Raw genomic sequence first — 13,071 nt, 5'->3', positions numbered from 1 at the left:
CCCACAAGTCTCTATGCATAATCATGTCTTTTTGTTTGTTTTATGAGTACCCATAGTGTCACTTGGAAATTCTGTGATGTCCAGAATGTATTTCCTGAGTGATAGAATCGATAAATAATCAGTGAACCCAAACAAACATGAAATGTTACTGAAAGATTGAAGACTGTTAAGAGTCTGGGTTAACAAATTCCCTGGGGATGATCACCAGGCACCAATTAGAACTCCAGAGATAGGGGAGCCTGGGTGGCTCAGTAGGATAAGCGTCCAACTCTTGGTTTCGGCTCAGGTCATGATCTCACAGTTCTTGAGTTCAAGCCCTGCTTGGGGCTCTGTGCTGACCGTGCAGAGCCTGATTGGGATTCTCTGTCTCTCTCCCTCTCTCTCCCTCTCTCTCTGCTCCTCCTGTGTGTTCTTTCTCTTTCAAAAATAAGTAAATAAACTTAAAAAAAAGAACTTCAGAGATAAAGGACATAGCTTAGATGTCAGAAAGAAAATTGTTGAGTGGTATTTGGTGATGTACCGGGTTTCTAAGTAGATGTGTGTTGTTTCTTTTTTTTTTTTTCCAGAACCATCTACAGGCAAAGGTTATAAATAATAACTATACGGACCCCAACAACCTCACGTTTACAGATATCATAATCTTGGGAATGGACAAGCAACCTATGAATTTCACTGTTTCATTGAAGAATTCTTACAGGTCCATTTTAAATGTTACCTACAATGTTTCATCAAAGGTACGAGATTGTTTCCTCCTTTCAGGGCCCTTATCGAAAGCCCCAGCCTAAGGTTCTTACAGACTGCTCTCCCTTGCTCTTTTGACCTTCAGCAGTTACTGGCTCACTGCAAAAATCTATGCCATGACAGGGAAGTTGCTGAAGGAGAATCATATGCATGCTCAATATGGACTCCTGAGCTTTCTTTGCATCATAATACTGCAGAAGGCAGAGAAGGCAGTTCTTCTCTGGGCAGATTTAAAACTAGACCTGCTGATCCCAGATGTGATGTGGTCAAAATATGATTCAATACTTTGGCCTAGCCCTGGAGAGTATTCACACATTTGTCCTCCCATTTGAGTTAAAGACTCTCTTTGCTTCAGACACAAAGATATAGGTGTAAAAGGTATAAAAGGTATAAAGGTATAAAAGACACGCTAATTTTATACCATCATAGAAAATGAGAGTTGAATAAAATACAAGGGGTAATCCAGTTCTGCTCTTATTGAAGGAGTCCCTTACATGATTATCTCTGACAAAAGATTCCAATTGTTAGTTGAGTATTTCAAGCACCAGGAAATCCACTATTTCTTAGGGCAGCCCCCTTCCATTTTGACAATGCATATAGCTAACAGTACGAGCCTGGTTTCTCGAATGAGGCAGGATGGGGTTCCAGTCTTAGCTCCACTGCCCCCTAGCTGTGAGATCTTGGGCAAAGAAAGCATTACGCCCCTCTACACCTCATTTTTGATCTTGTAAGATGGAGGTAGCCGTAGTATTTGCAGCATAGCATCACCTTCTAGGATTGATAGAAATAATGCATACAAAGTGGTTGTCACGGTGCTTGGCCCATATAAATGCTCAGTGTAGTTTTAGTTTGTGTGATGACTGCCATCATTATTAAAATGTATGCACACCACACCCAGGGGGCAAAGTCTGAGAAAGACAGCCCTGCCTGTGATCTGTGCAGCCCTTCCCATTCAGTATCCCACAGTGACTCCACGAGGTGAGAAGGGTCAGGAATAAGCCAAGTCCATTTTCCTGACGGGGAGGTCAAAAGCCCCAGAGGGTAAAAGCTAATGTTCCAAATATCCCATGACAAAGTGGTGTTGGATGAACTGGTATTGAATGAAGATCATCAGGGAAGGACGTTATCCAGGTGGCTCTACCTCACCTCGTTTGTCACCACAGCCTCCTTTCTCCTCCCTCAGGTGGTGAAGATTACTGATCTCAAGGGACTGGTACTTGGACAAGAATTCTCCATTAAATGGGAACTTCCAGTCAGTGACCTGGAGAAATTCAACTGCTACCCTGATGAGCCCCCCCTCACTCTGGAGCATTGCAGGAAGCGGGGCTGCCTCTGGGAGGTAATGATCTGGAACACATCACCACAGTGAGCGGGAAGTTGTAAAAACTGCCCCACGAGTAATTAGACACCTAGAAAACACTTTCCGAATGATGATGGGTTGAACCGTAATCATCCTTCAGAAGGAAACTGACACTCTGTCAACCGATGAATTATTTTGCCAATTCTGTGTGATAGGTGACCAGTGTTTTCCTCAGATATCCTGAATCCAAATATACTTATTGCCACTCTGGCTGTCTCTTTCCTCCAACCACAGCATTAAAAACCCCACTTTTATTTTAAATGCATCCATGATACATTGGGTATGCATTGTGTATGGAGTCTTTTAAGCGATTCTTTCCCATCTATGAGCGGGTCCATGCAGGAAGCTAAGACTGTTTCTCATCACTTGAAAAACAGAGAGAATGAAAGTCAGAGAAAATAAGTGATTACCCCAAGATCACAATGGGGGCCGTGAGGGCAGTGGGGGGTGGAACCCTGCCTGAGATTCCAGTCTCCAGATCAGGCTTTCTGCTGACACTTCCCTGTTCACCCAGGGGAGGAAGCCAATGGGCATGTATTTTTAAATGGGTGTATTCATTTGCTGGTGCTGTCATAACAAAGTACTACACACTGGGTGACTTAGAACAACATAAATTTGTTATCTCAGACTCCAGGGAGCTAGAAATCTGAGATCAAGATGTCAGTAAATATGGGTCCCTCTGAGAGAAGGGAGGGAGACTCTGTCCTATGCCTCTCTCCCAGCTTCTGGTGGTTGTCTGGCACTCTCTGGTCTTCCTTGGTTTATAAAAAAACATCGCCCTTGATCTCTGCCTTCTCCTTACATGGCATTCTCACTGGGGGCAGGTCTGTGTCCAAATGTCCCCTTTTAATAAGGACACCAGTCATCTTGAATTAGGCCTATTCTAATGATCTCATTTAACCTGATCATCTGCAAAGACCCTATTTCCAAATAAGGTCACTCTAACAGATACCAGGGTAGGACTTCATATCTTTGGTGGGGTAGGGGGGCGCATAACTCAACCCATAATAATGGGCATGGTGTAAGAGACTCAGGCCGTGTGAACCAACTTCCTTGGTAATTAGGTCCTTGAAGTGTGGGTGTTAGAGTCTGATGGAGAATTTCTCCTCTTATTCAGGACACAACTGTTCCTGGTGTGCCTACCTGTTACTATGACACCATCCCTAATTATGCTGCCAGTAACATTCAGTACCTGCCCACGGGCATCACCACAGACCTCACCCACCTGATGACCCCTGAATCAACTCGAGCAGCCACTGCTGCTGGTTCTCTTTCTGCAATGATCAGCTTCCTCCGCCTGAGTGTCATCTACCACACAGAAAACATGCTGCAGTTCAAGGTAATTTTCAAGGCGTTGCAGGTTCTGATCCTCAACATGGAATTCTTACAGCTCCATATGGATGAAAGTCACTGAAACATCTTCGTGTCCAAATCCCTCATTTTACGGACAAAGGCACGGCAGCCCAGGGAAGTAAATGTCAGAGAGCCAGGAGGATGGTGGACCCAGGACATAACCTTGGATCCACCAGGGTTGTGAATTTCCTGCACCGCTGAGTGCTCGGGCATAAGCATCCTCAAAGGACCATTACTCAGCCCTGTGAAAAACGTGTCTGCTCCATGGGAAACTCACATAGTGGCATTAACCCACTTCTACCTTTAGAGTTATTTTTCTAGCAGTGGTTCTTAAACTTCAGAGAGCACCAGAATGACCTACAGGTCTTGTTAAAGCTCAGATTGCTGGGCCCTGCCCCCCGGAGTTTCCAGCCCGAGAGGCTGCCTCTCTAACACGTTTCCGGGTGATGCTGATGCTGCGGGTTAAGGGGCCACACTTTTGAGGCCCACAGCTCTGGTCTGATGGAAGTACAGTGGGAACCACATAGATTTCCTGATAGCCACATTTCTAAAATATATTTGAAAAAATATCAAATGAAATTCATTTTAATAGCATTTTGTTGAACCAATATGCTGAAATGTTATCTCACCGTGTAATCCAAATACAATTCTTGAGATATTTTAGGATCTTTTCATCATACTAACTCTTTAAATTTTGGTGTGTATTTTGTACTTATAGTGAGTCTCAGTTCAGACTAGCATATTTCAAGTACGTAATGGCCACAAGTATCTTGTGGATCTGCTGCTTGGTGGGTTAATGAACCAAAGTGGGTTTGCTGCTTGGTGGGTTATAGACAGAGACTATGTCAGGTGGAGTTGCCTCACTAGGGTCATCTTTATGTGTACAAATAGGGAGACCCCAAGGAAGGATTTCCAAAGCCAGGGACTCCCAAACAGGGGTAAGTAGGCTCCTTTCGTTAGGGCTTGGGATGAATATTCAGAGGGGGGTTTTAACATTATAATGAAGCTAAGGTAACTGTCCCCACTGTCTTTTTTTTTTTTTAAATGCAGGTGTTATTTTTTTATTTTTACATTTTTGTTGCATTGATTTATTAAGTGCATTTACAGACATTATTTTATTATTTATTTATTTATTTATTTATTTTAATATGAAATTTATTGTCAAATTTGTTTCCATGCAACACCCAGTGCTCATCCCAACAGGTGCCCTCCTCAATACCCATCACCCACCCTCCACTTTCTGATTCATCTGCACAGACCTTTCCTCAAATGTCCCTTTTCCTGTTCCAGCAATCCATTAGTTAATTTCTAAAAGATGAAATTGACAGTTAGGCAGAAGCTTCTAGGGGTTTCCTGAGTTCAGTGAGTCAATCCTGAATTCAGGGAGTCACAGGGTCTTGCTGGTGACAATACCGCCTTAGACAGCTCTTCTCTAGAAATTGTTTTTCACACTGTAATATTGCATGAATCACCCTGAGATCTTGTAGAAATGAAGATTCAGATTCAAAAGGGGAATGGGAGGGAGGCCTGAGATTCTGCATTCCTAACAAGACTGCAGGTTATACTGCTGCTTTGGGTCTGAGAAACACGATTTTGAGAAACAAGGCTATAGACAAAACTTGTCTTAAGTGTCTGAAGTTCAGCCATTAAGATCTGAGTCCACGTTAGAGAAAACTCAGTTCTCTATTTCTAAAATATACTCATATGCCCAAACGTCATCTCACACCTTTACATGCACGTTCATATTCACATTCTCATACACACACACACACACACACACACACACACACACATTCTATCCATGAAATTCTATGCCCATAATTCACAAACTATTTAGAGAAAGTGCCCTCCCTGCCTTTGAATAGGTATTTCTAGGAGCATTTTGAGTTCAGGATCCATATCGGGCACTGTAGGTGGGGAGGCTTCACATCTATTTGCTTTGGGATATTTGATGCCTCCCCATGTGATTCAAACTGGCCAGAAAACATGGGAAATGAATTATATGAGCTGGCATGAGGGATTTTAGGTCTAAGATTATTCCATCAGAAAGTTTCTTTCTCTCTTGTCAGATCTTTGATGCCACTAACAAAAGGTACGAGGTCCCAGTGCCTCTGAACACGCCTCGCTCTCCTGTTGGCTCCCCTGAAAACCGTCTGTATGATGTCAGGATTCAGAACAATCCTTTTGGGATCCAGATTCGACGAAAAAGCTCCAACACTGTGATGTAAGCAAAATTTATTTAGTTTCATTAAAGTGGTTTTAGATCTAATTATGGTGGTTCTAATTAATGCAGGTGAAATATTAATCTTAGAGATAATGTAAGTGTGTGTGTGTGTTTGTGTGTGTGTGTTAAACAGGGAATTGATCTATTACTCCATTTTCTATTAGGCACTAACTCAAAAAGAAAAATGAACCAGAGGTTTAAAATAGGTGTTGCCTGATTTCAGAAAAAGAAAAATGCATGTTCTACTCATTGTTTGTGTTAAGGAGAAAAGAAAGCTGTATTTAATAAGCACAACAGGGGCATTTGGGTGACTCGGTCAGTTGAGCATCTGACTCTCGATTTTGGCTCAGGTCATGATCTCAGGGTCATGGGATCAAGCCCCATGTCGGGCTCCACGCTCAGCGTGGATTCTCTCTTTCTCTCTCTCTCTTTCTCTCTGTCTCCCTCTACCCTTCTCCCCTGCTCACCCACTCTCTCTCTCTAAAAAAGAAAAAGGATGACAGATAACCTAGGACAGAAGTCAACTCTATACACACTCATTTCAAAATAACAGAAGACTCAATGAGAGAGGGAAAAGTTTACTAAGGAAAGACACACCACTTCTTACAATTTTCTCTTCTACCAGTGCTGTAGACTTAAAGCATTTTCACAATGTTAAACATGAAAAGAGTTCTCATCTGTCATCCCTTGTCTTGCTGCTTAATGGAATAGAATGAAGGTCTGGATTTTGCCTGGGACCAAAGTTCCCCATCCTAGTAAATATCATCACCTGTGTATGCACATGTGGACAGCCTTTGCTCTTTGACTGTGTGCCTAACTTTTGTCAGTTGGCTTCTTTGCTAAGAAGTCCTTTGGCCAATCCAGAAAAGTTTTTCTCTTTCTTTTATTTTTCTTCTTTTTTAAAATATTTATTTATTTTTGAGAGAGAGAGAGAGAGAGAGAGAGAGAAAGAAACAGGGTGTGAGCAGGGGAGGAACAGAGAGAGAGGGAGACACAGAATCCAAAGCAGGCTCCAGGCTCTGAACTGTCAGCACAGAGCCCGACGCAGGGCTTGAACCCACAAACTGATATCATGACCTGAACCGAAGTCGGACACTTAACCAACTGAGCCATCCAGGTGCCCCCAGAAAAGTTTTTCTAAGAGCTTCACACTTTTCTGTTGGTAAATTTGCTTAGACCTTGTTCGTTTATTCATACATGTATTCAGACTAATACTCTGAACAATGACAACTAAAGAGATGAACGAGACATAGTCCTTGCCTTAAAGGAGCTCATGATCCAGAAAAGGAGTTCTCAGCCTTGCAAATCACAGATAAAAAATGCAAACATGGAACCTTGGTAGTGAGTACTTGGACCAGGATCCACACATGCCTTCATTCGGGAGGCTTCTGAATCAGCTAGAATTTCCGAACACGTCCTGTGTTTGCTCTGGGCTGTCATCAGTGTGGTGTTAAGGTATGCCTTTCTGTTGCAGTTGGGACTCTCAGCTCCCCGGCTTTACTTTCAACGACACGTTCCTCTCCATTTCGACTCGCCTCCCCTCTCAGTACCTCTACGGCTTTGGGGAGACTGAGCACACAGCTTTCAGGAGAAATATGAGCTGGAACATGTGGGGAATGTTCGCTCGTGATGAGCCACCCGCGGTAAGCATGGAAGAATAAGATGATCAATCCGTTTCTCTTGGTACATTTTAATCCAATAGCACCCTATGAATCAGCCTCACCTTATACTGATCAATTCTGTTCTCAGGTGAGCTAGGCCACATGTTATGCTCTTCTGTCCCTAAAAGACACCCATATTCTTTTCCCACAGACTATGGATTTTACTTCATAAACTTTTATTTAGTGTGTTCTATGTGTCAGGTACATAGAGACACTGTCTGTTCCCCAGAGGCTTATAGCCTAGAGAGACAGATGCAGAAATAATGGTAACCCAGTGTAATCAGTGCTTATAACAGAATTATGTAATAATAAACAAGGAGGGAATGGAGGAGGAGGGCACCTAGTTTTTTACTTGGGGTGGAAAGGAGGGTTAAGGAAAGCCTTATAAAGGACATGACATGGTGCTCAGTCTTCAATATTGAGTAGAGGTTTGCTGTTTGGATTATGATGTAGAAACAATCCTTTGGATTTTTCTCTCTTTGATTGCTGCCTACTCTCCGCCATGACTCTCCCAGTACAAGAAGAATTCCTATGGCGTCCACCCCTACTACATGGCACTGGAGCAGGATGGCAGTGCCCATGGGGTGCTCCTGCTAAACAGCAACGCCATGGGTAAGACAGAGGCACGTTTCCCATGTACCACCATAAACAGCAGTGGCCATTTTCCTGGGATCTGGAATACCAGTAAAAATAGGGAAATTCAAGGGCAAGGGAAATGGGACAGATAAACTGACCATTCATTCATTCATTCATGACTTATGAAGAGCTCTGGGCCAGGTATTAGGGGTCACATTTTGACCAAATTGCCTGACCTTATTTTACTGTGACAGTTTAACTTCCTTTCACAGAGTGATACAAGATGTTGAGATTAAGGTTATGTTTGGGGTATCTGCAAACCCATCTCTAATTCCACTTCGTGAGAGAAGGCTTTCCAGAGGAGGAGGGACTTAAAGCAAGAGGGAGAGTGAAAAGAGCACATTTTAGGGCAGATTCCCTGTCTGGGTGATGTATACCTCCAAGGACTCCCTGTCTTCTTTGTTTTGTTTTTAACAGATGTATCATTCCAGCCCACTCCTGCCCTGACATACCGCACCACAGGAGGGATTTTGGACTTTTATATGGTTTTGGGGCCAACCCCCGAGCTTGTAACTCAACAGTACACTGAGGTTGGAAGTCATTCTATCCATTAATAAGTCATCAATTGTCTGCTGGGTATTACCATATTCTTAGCATTGAGATAGGCTGAGTTTCGCTATTATGGTCCTTGGGTATTCCTATTACACTACTGCTATCTTCCCCCAAAGTCAGGTTTTAGTGTTGGGGGTATATAGGCATTCAGATACCCCACGTGTCTCTTAATTATTTGCTGAGTACTCTAAGAATCTCTAAGCAGTAATAATTCCACATGCCAATTGTCATTCCATATTTATTTGACTTTCTTATTTTTCTTGAGGGAGGCCTCTTAGATGGGACAGTGCTCAGTAGAAGTGCTCAAGTTGTGTCAAGTATAAGGCTTTTCTTCTCTTTCCCAAAAAGTCTTGTGGACCCATTTTTCTTCTTTATTCTAGTTGATTGGTCGGCCAGCAATGACTCCATACTGGGCCTTGGGATTCCAGCTAAGTCGCTATGGATACAAGAATGATAAGGAGATCTCCCAATTGTATGAGGCAATGATGGCGGCCCAGATTCCCTATGTATGGATCACCCACTCAGCCTGTGGTCTAATTAGTTATGGGGAATTGTGCCTAATTATGGATTGAAAACATCTTCAGAGAAATTAACGTTGACACTTTCAGTGTAAGGAAACTGTAGCTGTGGAGCTAGTCTTATGTGAAATACATTGCTTTTTAAATGTATTTCATGCCACCCTTTTAAATCAAGCATTCAGAATTGAGAGATGCATTAATCCTTCAACAAGTTAGCACTGTGATTGGAGGGTATAGTTACTCACTGTCTTTTGCCAGGAATATCCTCCAGTAGGCATGGCTGGTCTTAAACCAGAACTTTGGGGACTTCTAAGTGAGTATCATGTCAAGAGTAGTAAGACATTTCTAGATTATACTATGATTGTTCTTGGAGAGGATGGATATAAAGTGCCAATATGAAAGAACGCAGTTAAAACAAGTCTTCGTCTTCTCTAAAGCACGTATATGCATATCGTATAAAGCTAGTCTCCTTCATAAGCCCCAAAAAGGGCAGTCCATTGCTGTCAGCACGCAGAATTCCAAAGACAGCATGCCCTTTCTCCTCCATAATCATCAGTTTCTCATCACTCATGCTCTTTTTCTGCTTTCAGTCCACCTCTTGAGAGTTTAGAGGACAATTAATGATTGGAGGATGAGAATAAAATCAAGTGTTCTGATGTTCTCATCAAAGATAATTTGAAACATTCATCCAGCCTTAAGTGTTTTCTTTTTATATACTACTCTTCTATAAATTTATTAAATGTAAATCAGAAAGGGGAGGAAAATTAAAAGATGAAAAAAGTCCAGAGATCTACCTCACCAAGGTGATCAGTGTTAATAATATATATGTCAATTCATTGTTTTCCAAGCTTTGGCTTATGCACAAGTCTCTGCTCCCTCAAACAAGTTTTACTTAGAGTCTTAAGGGTGATTTTCATCTTCATACAAAAAGAAACATCTCTTTTTTTCAACTAGGTATTAACTGCTTTAGTCATCATCCCACAATCCTGGATTGATTAACTTTCATGTACAGAAGCCAGGTTTGGTAGTGTATAGAGAAAAAGGAAGATAAGATTCTCATCTCAAGGACCATCCAGTCAAACAGGATGGCAGAAATATACACATTCAAGGAAGCTATACAATAATGTAATTCTAAATGTGAATAAATTCAATCAGGTTTACCAGAGGGTGAGAAATAGATACAGTTTTTTCTGTTTCTCAGAGAAGCCCTGCTTTCTACCCTTGAACATTCAACTAGCACTTGGTTTGATAGGCTCACTGAGTTTGAAGTTTGAAAAGTGGTAAAAACATGAATGGAAGGAAGGAAAGGAGAGGAAATTCCAGCTGGGGGAACAGGAGAAAGATGGGAACAGGTGATCTGTAGGTAGGAATCAGAAAGCAATCTCAATCATCAGAATTGAAAAGTCAGTGTAGGGGAGTATGGGATAAAGTAGGAGGGGCCCAAGCTGGGGTTGGCAGGATGGTTTGTGTGCCCTGAGGCATACCGCCACAGGAGCCCCAGTGTCTTGCTTGCTCCTTCCTGTAGGATGTCCAGCATGTAGACATCGATTACATGGACCGGAAGCTGGACTTCACTCTCAGCCCCAGCTTCCAAAACCTCGGTCTCTTGATTGACCAAATGAAGAAAAATGGCATGAGATTCGTCCTCATTCTGGTAGGTATTTAGAAGACTAGAGCCCATTTTCTGTTTCTGTGCTCATGAGTTTAAAATAGAACCATTGAGGGAAACTAGATAAAGAGTAACACAAGACCTCCCTGCACATTTTTTGCAACTTTCTGTGAAACTCTCATTATATTTTTTAAAGTTTTAGAAAGCAAGGGCACCTGGGTGGCTCAGCTGGTTAAGTGTCCGATTCTGGGTTTCAGCTCAGGTCATGATCTCACGCTTCATGTGTTGGAGCCCCGCATCAGGCTCTGCGCTGACAGTGAGGAGCCTGCTGGGGCTTCTCTCTCTCTCCCTCTCTCTCTCTGCCCCTCCCCATCTCCCTCTCTTTCTCTCTCAAAATAAATAAATAAACTTAAAATAAAATTAAGTTTTAAAAAGCAGATAAAGGACAGAACAAATGAAGAATGGCTTTCAAAAGGTGATGCTTTGCAATATTTATTTTTCATAACTGAGTGCCACTGGGATGTAATTTATTATGATGATTCTCTTGGTAGAGTTAGAACCGTGGATTGATACAATGAATATAGCAACAATACCCCGAAATCCTCACTGTTTCAGGCTGTGCCTCAGAGGGAACAGCTATATCCTAGTCTTATCCTTACCTTAGGAGGTTCAAAAACCCCTCCAGTTGTATCATTACCCAGCAGTGGTGAGGCTCAGGGGACTTATTTCTTCTTAACAAACCTCACAAATAACTGAGCTAAGATCCAGAACATAAATTTATTATTTTGTGTTGGAAGCTGTATCTTGATAAACACAGAAGTAGTTATCTGCAAATGATCCTCCCTTCTGGCATCCAAAAAATAGAGGATTATTTGCTGACTTTTATTCATTCTCTCATTCATTCAAGTATGAATTAAATACTGGTCTTTGAAAATCACTTCTACAAAGCATGTGTGTGTGTGTATGTGTGTGTATAATCTAAATTAATGATGATATCCTTTTTCTTACAGGGCTTTTATTCTATTGAACAGAGATGGCCAATAAATAAACAATAAAGAAAAATAATTTCAAAAAGTGATAATTTATATGACAATTGTGAAATAGGGTACTATAGAGTAAGTGAGGCAGGTATGGGATGAGGTGAACAGGGAAGCCACTTTTGATACACAGGTTGGGCCATGGAGACATGGCATGGCATGACATGACATGACATGACATGACATAAGAAAGGAGCTTCATGGTCTGAAGGAATATTGATATTATACTGTAGAAGCACAATGAATTGGCTTTCTTCACATGAGGGTAATGTCTTATTAACCTGGTTTGTCTCCAGGAATGTTTTCAGATAGCATACTTTATTCCTCAGTAATTTTGTAGACATAAGGCAAATTATCTATGGGTATCTTGGTTTTGTTTGTTGTCTTGGAGATGTGTTCCTCATGCTTGCTGTTTTAAACCCTTTCACTGCAGGACCCAGCCATTTCTGGCAACGAGACCCATTATCCCACATTCAAGAGAGGGCAGGAAAACAACGTATTCATCAAATGGCCTGATAACAATGAAATCGTCTGGGGAAAGGTAAGCCTTGGGAGAAGATGCCCATAATTAATCGGCACCAGAATGTCTTGATTGAAAGAGGCCGTCAATAAGTCTTGGAGATATATATTGGGTAATTGATAAATTATGAATGCATAGACGTTTGCCTGATGCTGATTAATAAGACCAAGGTTACAGGTCTGATTGTCTAAAATATCAGTGAGCTTTGTTTTATTGTCTGGAAATATTCTGGTGCTCCACTCCTTATATATTCCAGCTGGTCATGTAACAAACCTAAAGAATTCCTCTGAGAATGGCTCTGAAATCTGTGTCTGGTAGTAACCCACACTCAAAACTTGCATTCGTCTTTAACCTATGCTCCTTAACATCCTCCATATCTAAATAAACCATTAAGTCCTATGGATTTTCCTCTTCTTCTTGTCTTCCTTAGTTCCTTTTTGTGACTCAATCCTCATCTGTTTGATTTATAGCAACAGGATTTTAGATGAACTTCCTGACCCTGGCTGACAGTGGCTCTCAGCCAGGATTCAGACTCTGCTCTGTAACTGTACTGTGCTACTTCCTGTTGTGTTAGGTCCAGGCCATGTTTACTGCGTCTTTGGATGTTGCCTTCTCAGCTTACCTAGATTATATCTGCACTTCAAGACCAAGTCAAATTACCCTCCTATAAAGCATTCAGTGACCAGTTTCGCTCTCCCTATTGCTTCCCTTTTCTATATTGTTTTTCTCAGAGAGTATAGCATGTAACACAGCATGCCTGTTTTATCTGTGGACTCTTAGAAAACAAGGACTATTTCTTACTTAAGTCTCAGTAGATACAGATTGTAGTAGAGTGCCTGTCACATAGTAAGTGCTCAGTA

At 41.8% G+C, this 13,071-nt stretch overlaps 1 protein-coding gene across 4 annotated transcripts in view; it reads left to right on the top strand.

Annotated features, from left to right (window-relative positions):
* MGAM2 (maltase-glucoamylase 2 (putative)) overlaps positions 1-13,071 on the top strand; it is a 108,282-nt gene that overhangs the window by 43,563 nt on the left and 51,648 nt on the right. For all 4 annotated transcript variants that reach the window (XR_008296572.1, XR_008296573.1, XM_053217978.1 and 1 more), the window contains exons 24-33: positions 567-734; positions 1,925-2,080; positions 3,219-3,440; positions 5,524-5,678; positions 7,153-7,321; positions 7,855-7,951; positions 8,393-8,505; positions 8,908-9,033; positions 10,571-10,699; positions 12,125-12,232. Coding sequence is in view for 2 of the 4 variants with exons in the window: in XM_053217978.1 (XP_053073953.1) it covers positions 567-734; positions 1,925-2,080; positions 3,219-3,440; positions 5,524-5,678; positions 7,153-7,321; positions 7,855-7,951; positions 8,393-8,505; positions 8,908-9,033; positions 10,571-10,699; positions 12,125-12,232 (1,443 nt within the window). In the remaining 2 variants the exon portion in view is untranslated. The remainder of the gene's footprint in view (positions 1-566; positions 735-1,924; positions 2,081-3,218; positions 3,441-5,523; positions 5,679-7,152; positions 7,322-7,854; positions 7,952-8,392; positions 8,506-8,907; positions 9,034-10,570; positions 10,700-12,124; positions 12,233-13,071) is intronic.

Source organism: Acinonyx jubatus, chromosome A2, assembly GCF_027475565.1.
Source record: "Acinonyx jubatus isolate Ajub_Pintada_27869175 chromosome A2, VMU_Ajub_asm_v1.0, whole genome shotgun sequence".
NCBI classification, from domain to species: Eukaryota; Metazoa; Chordata; class Mammalia; order Carnivora; family Felidae; genus Acinonyx; species Acinonyx jubatus.
This window is presented reverse-complemented; position numbering and strand designations above follow the sequence as displayed.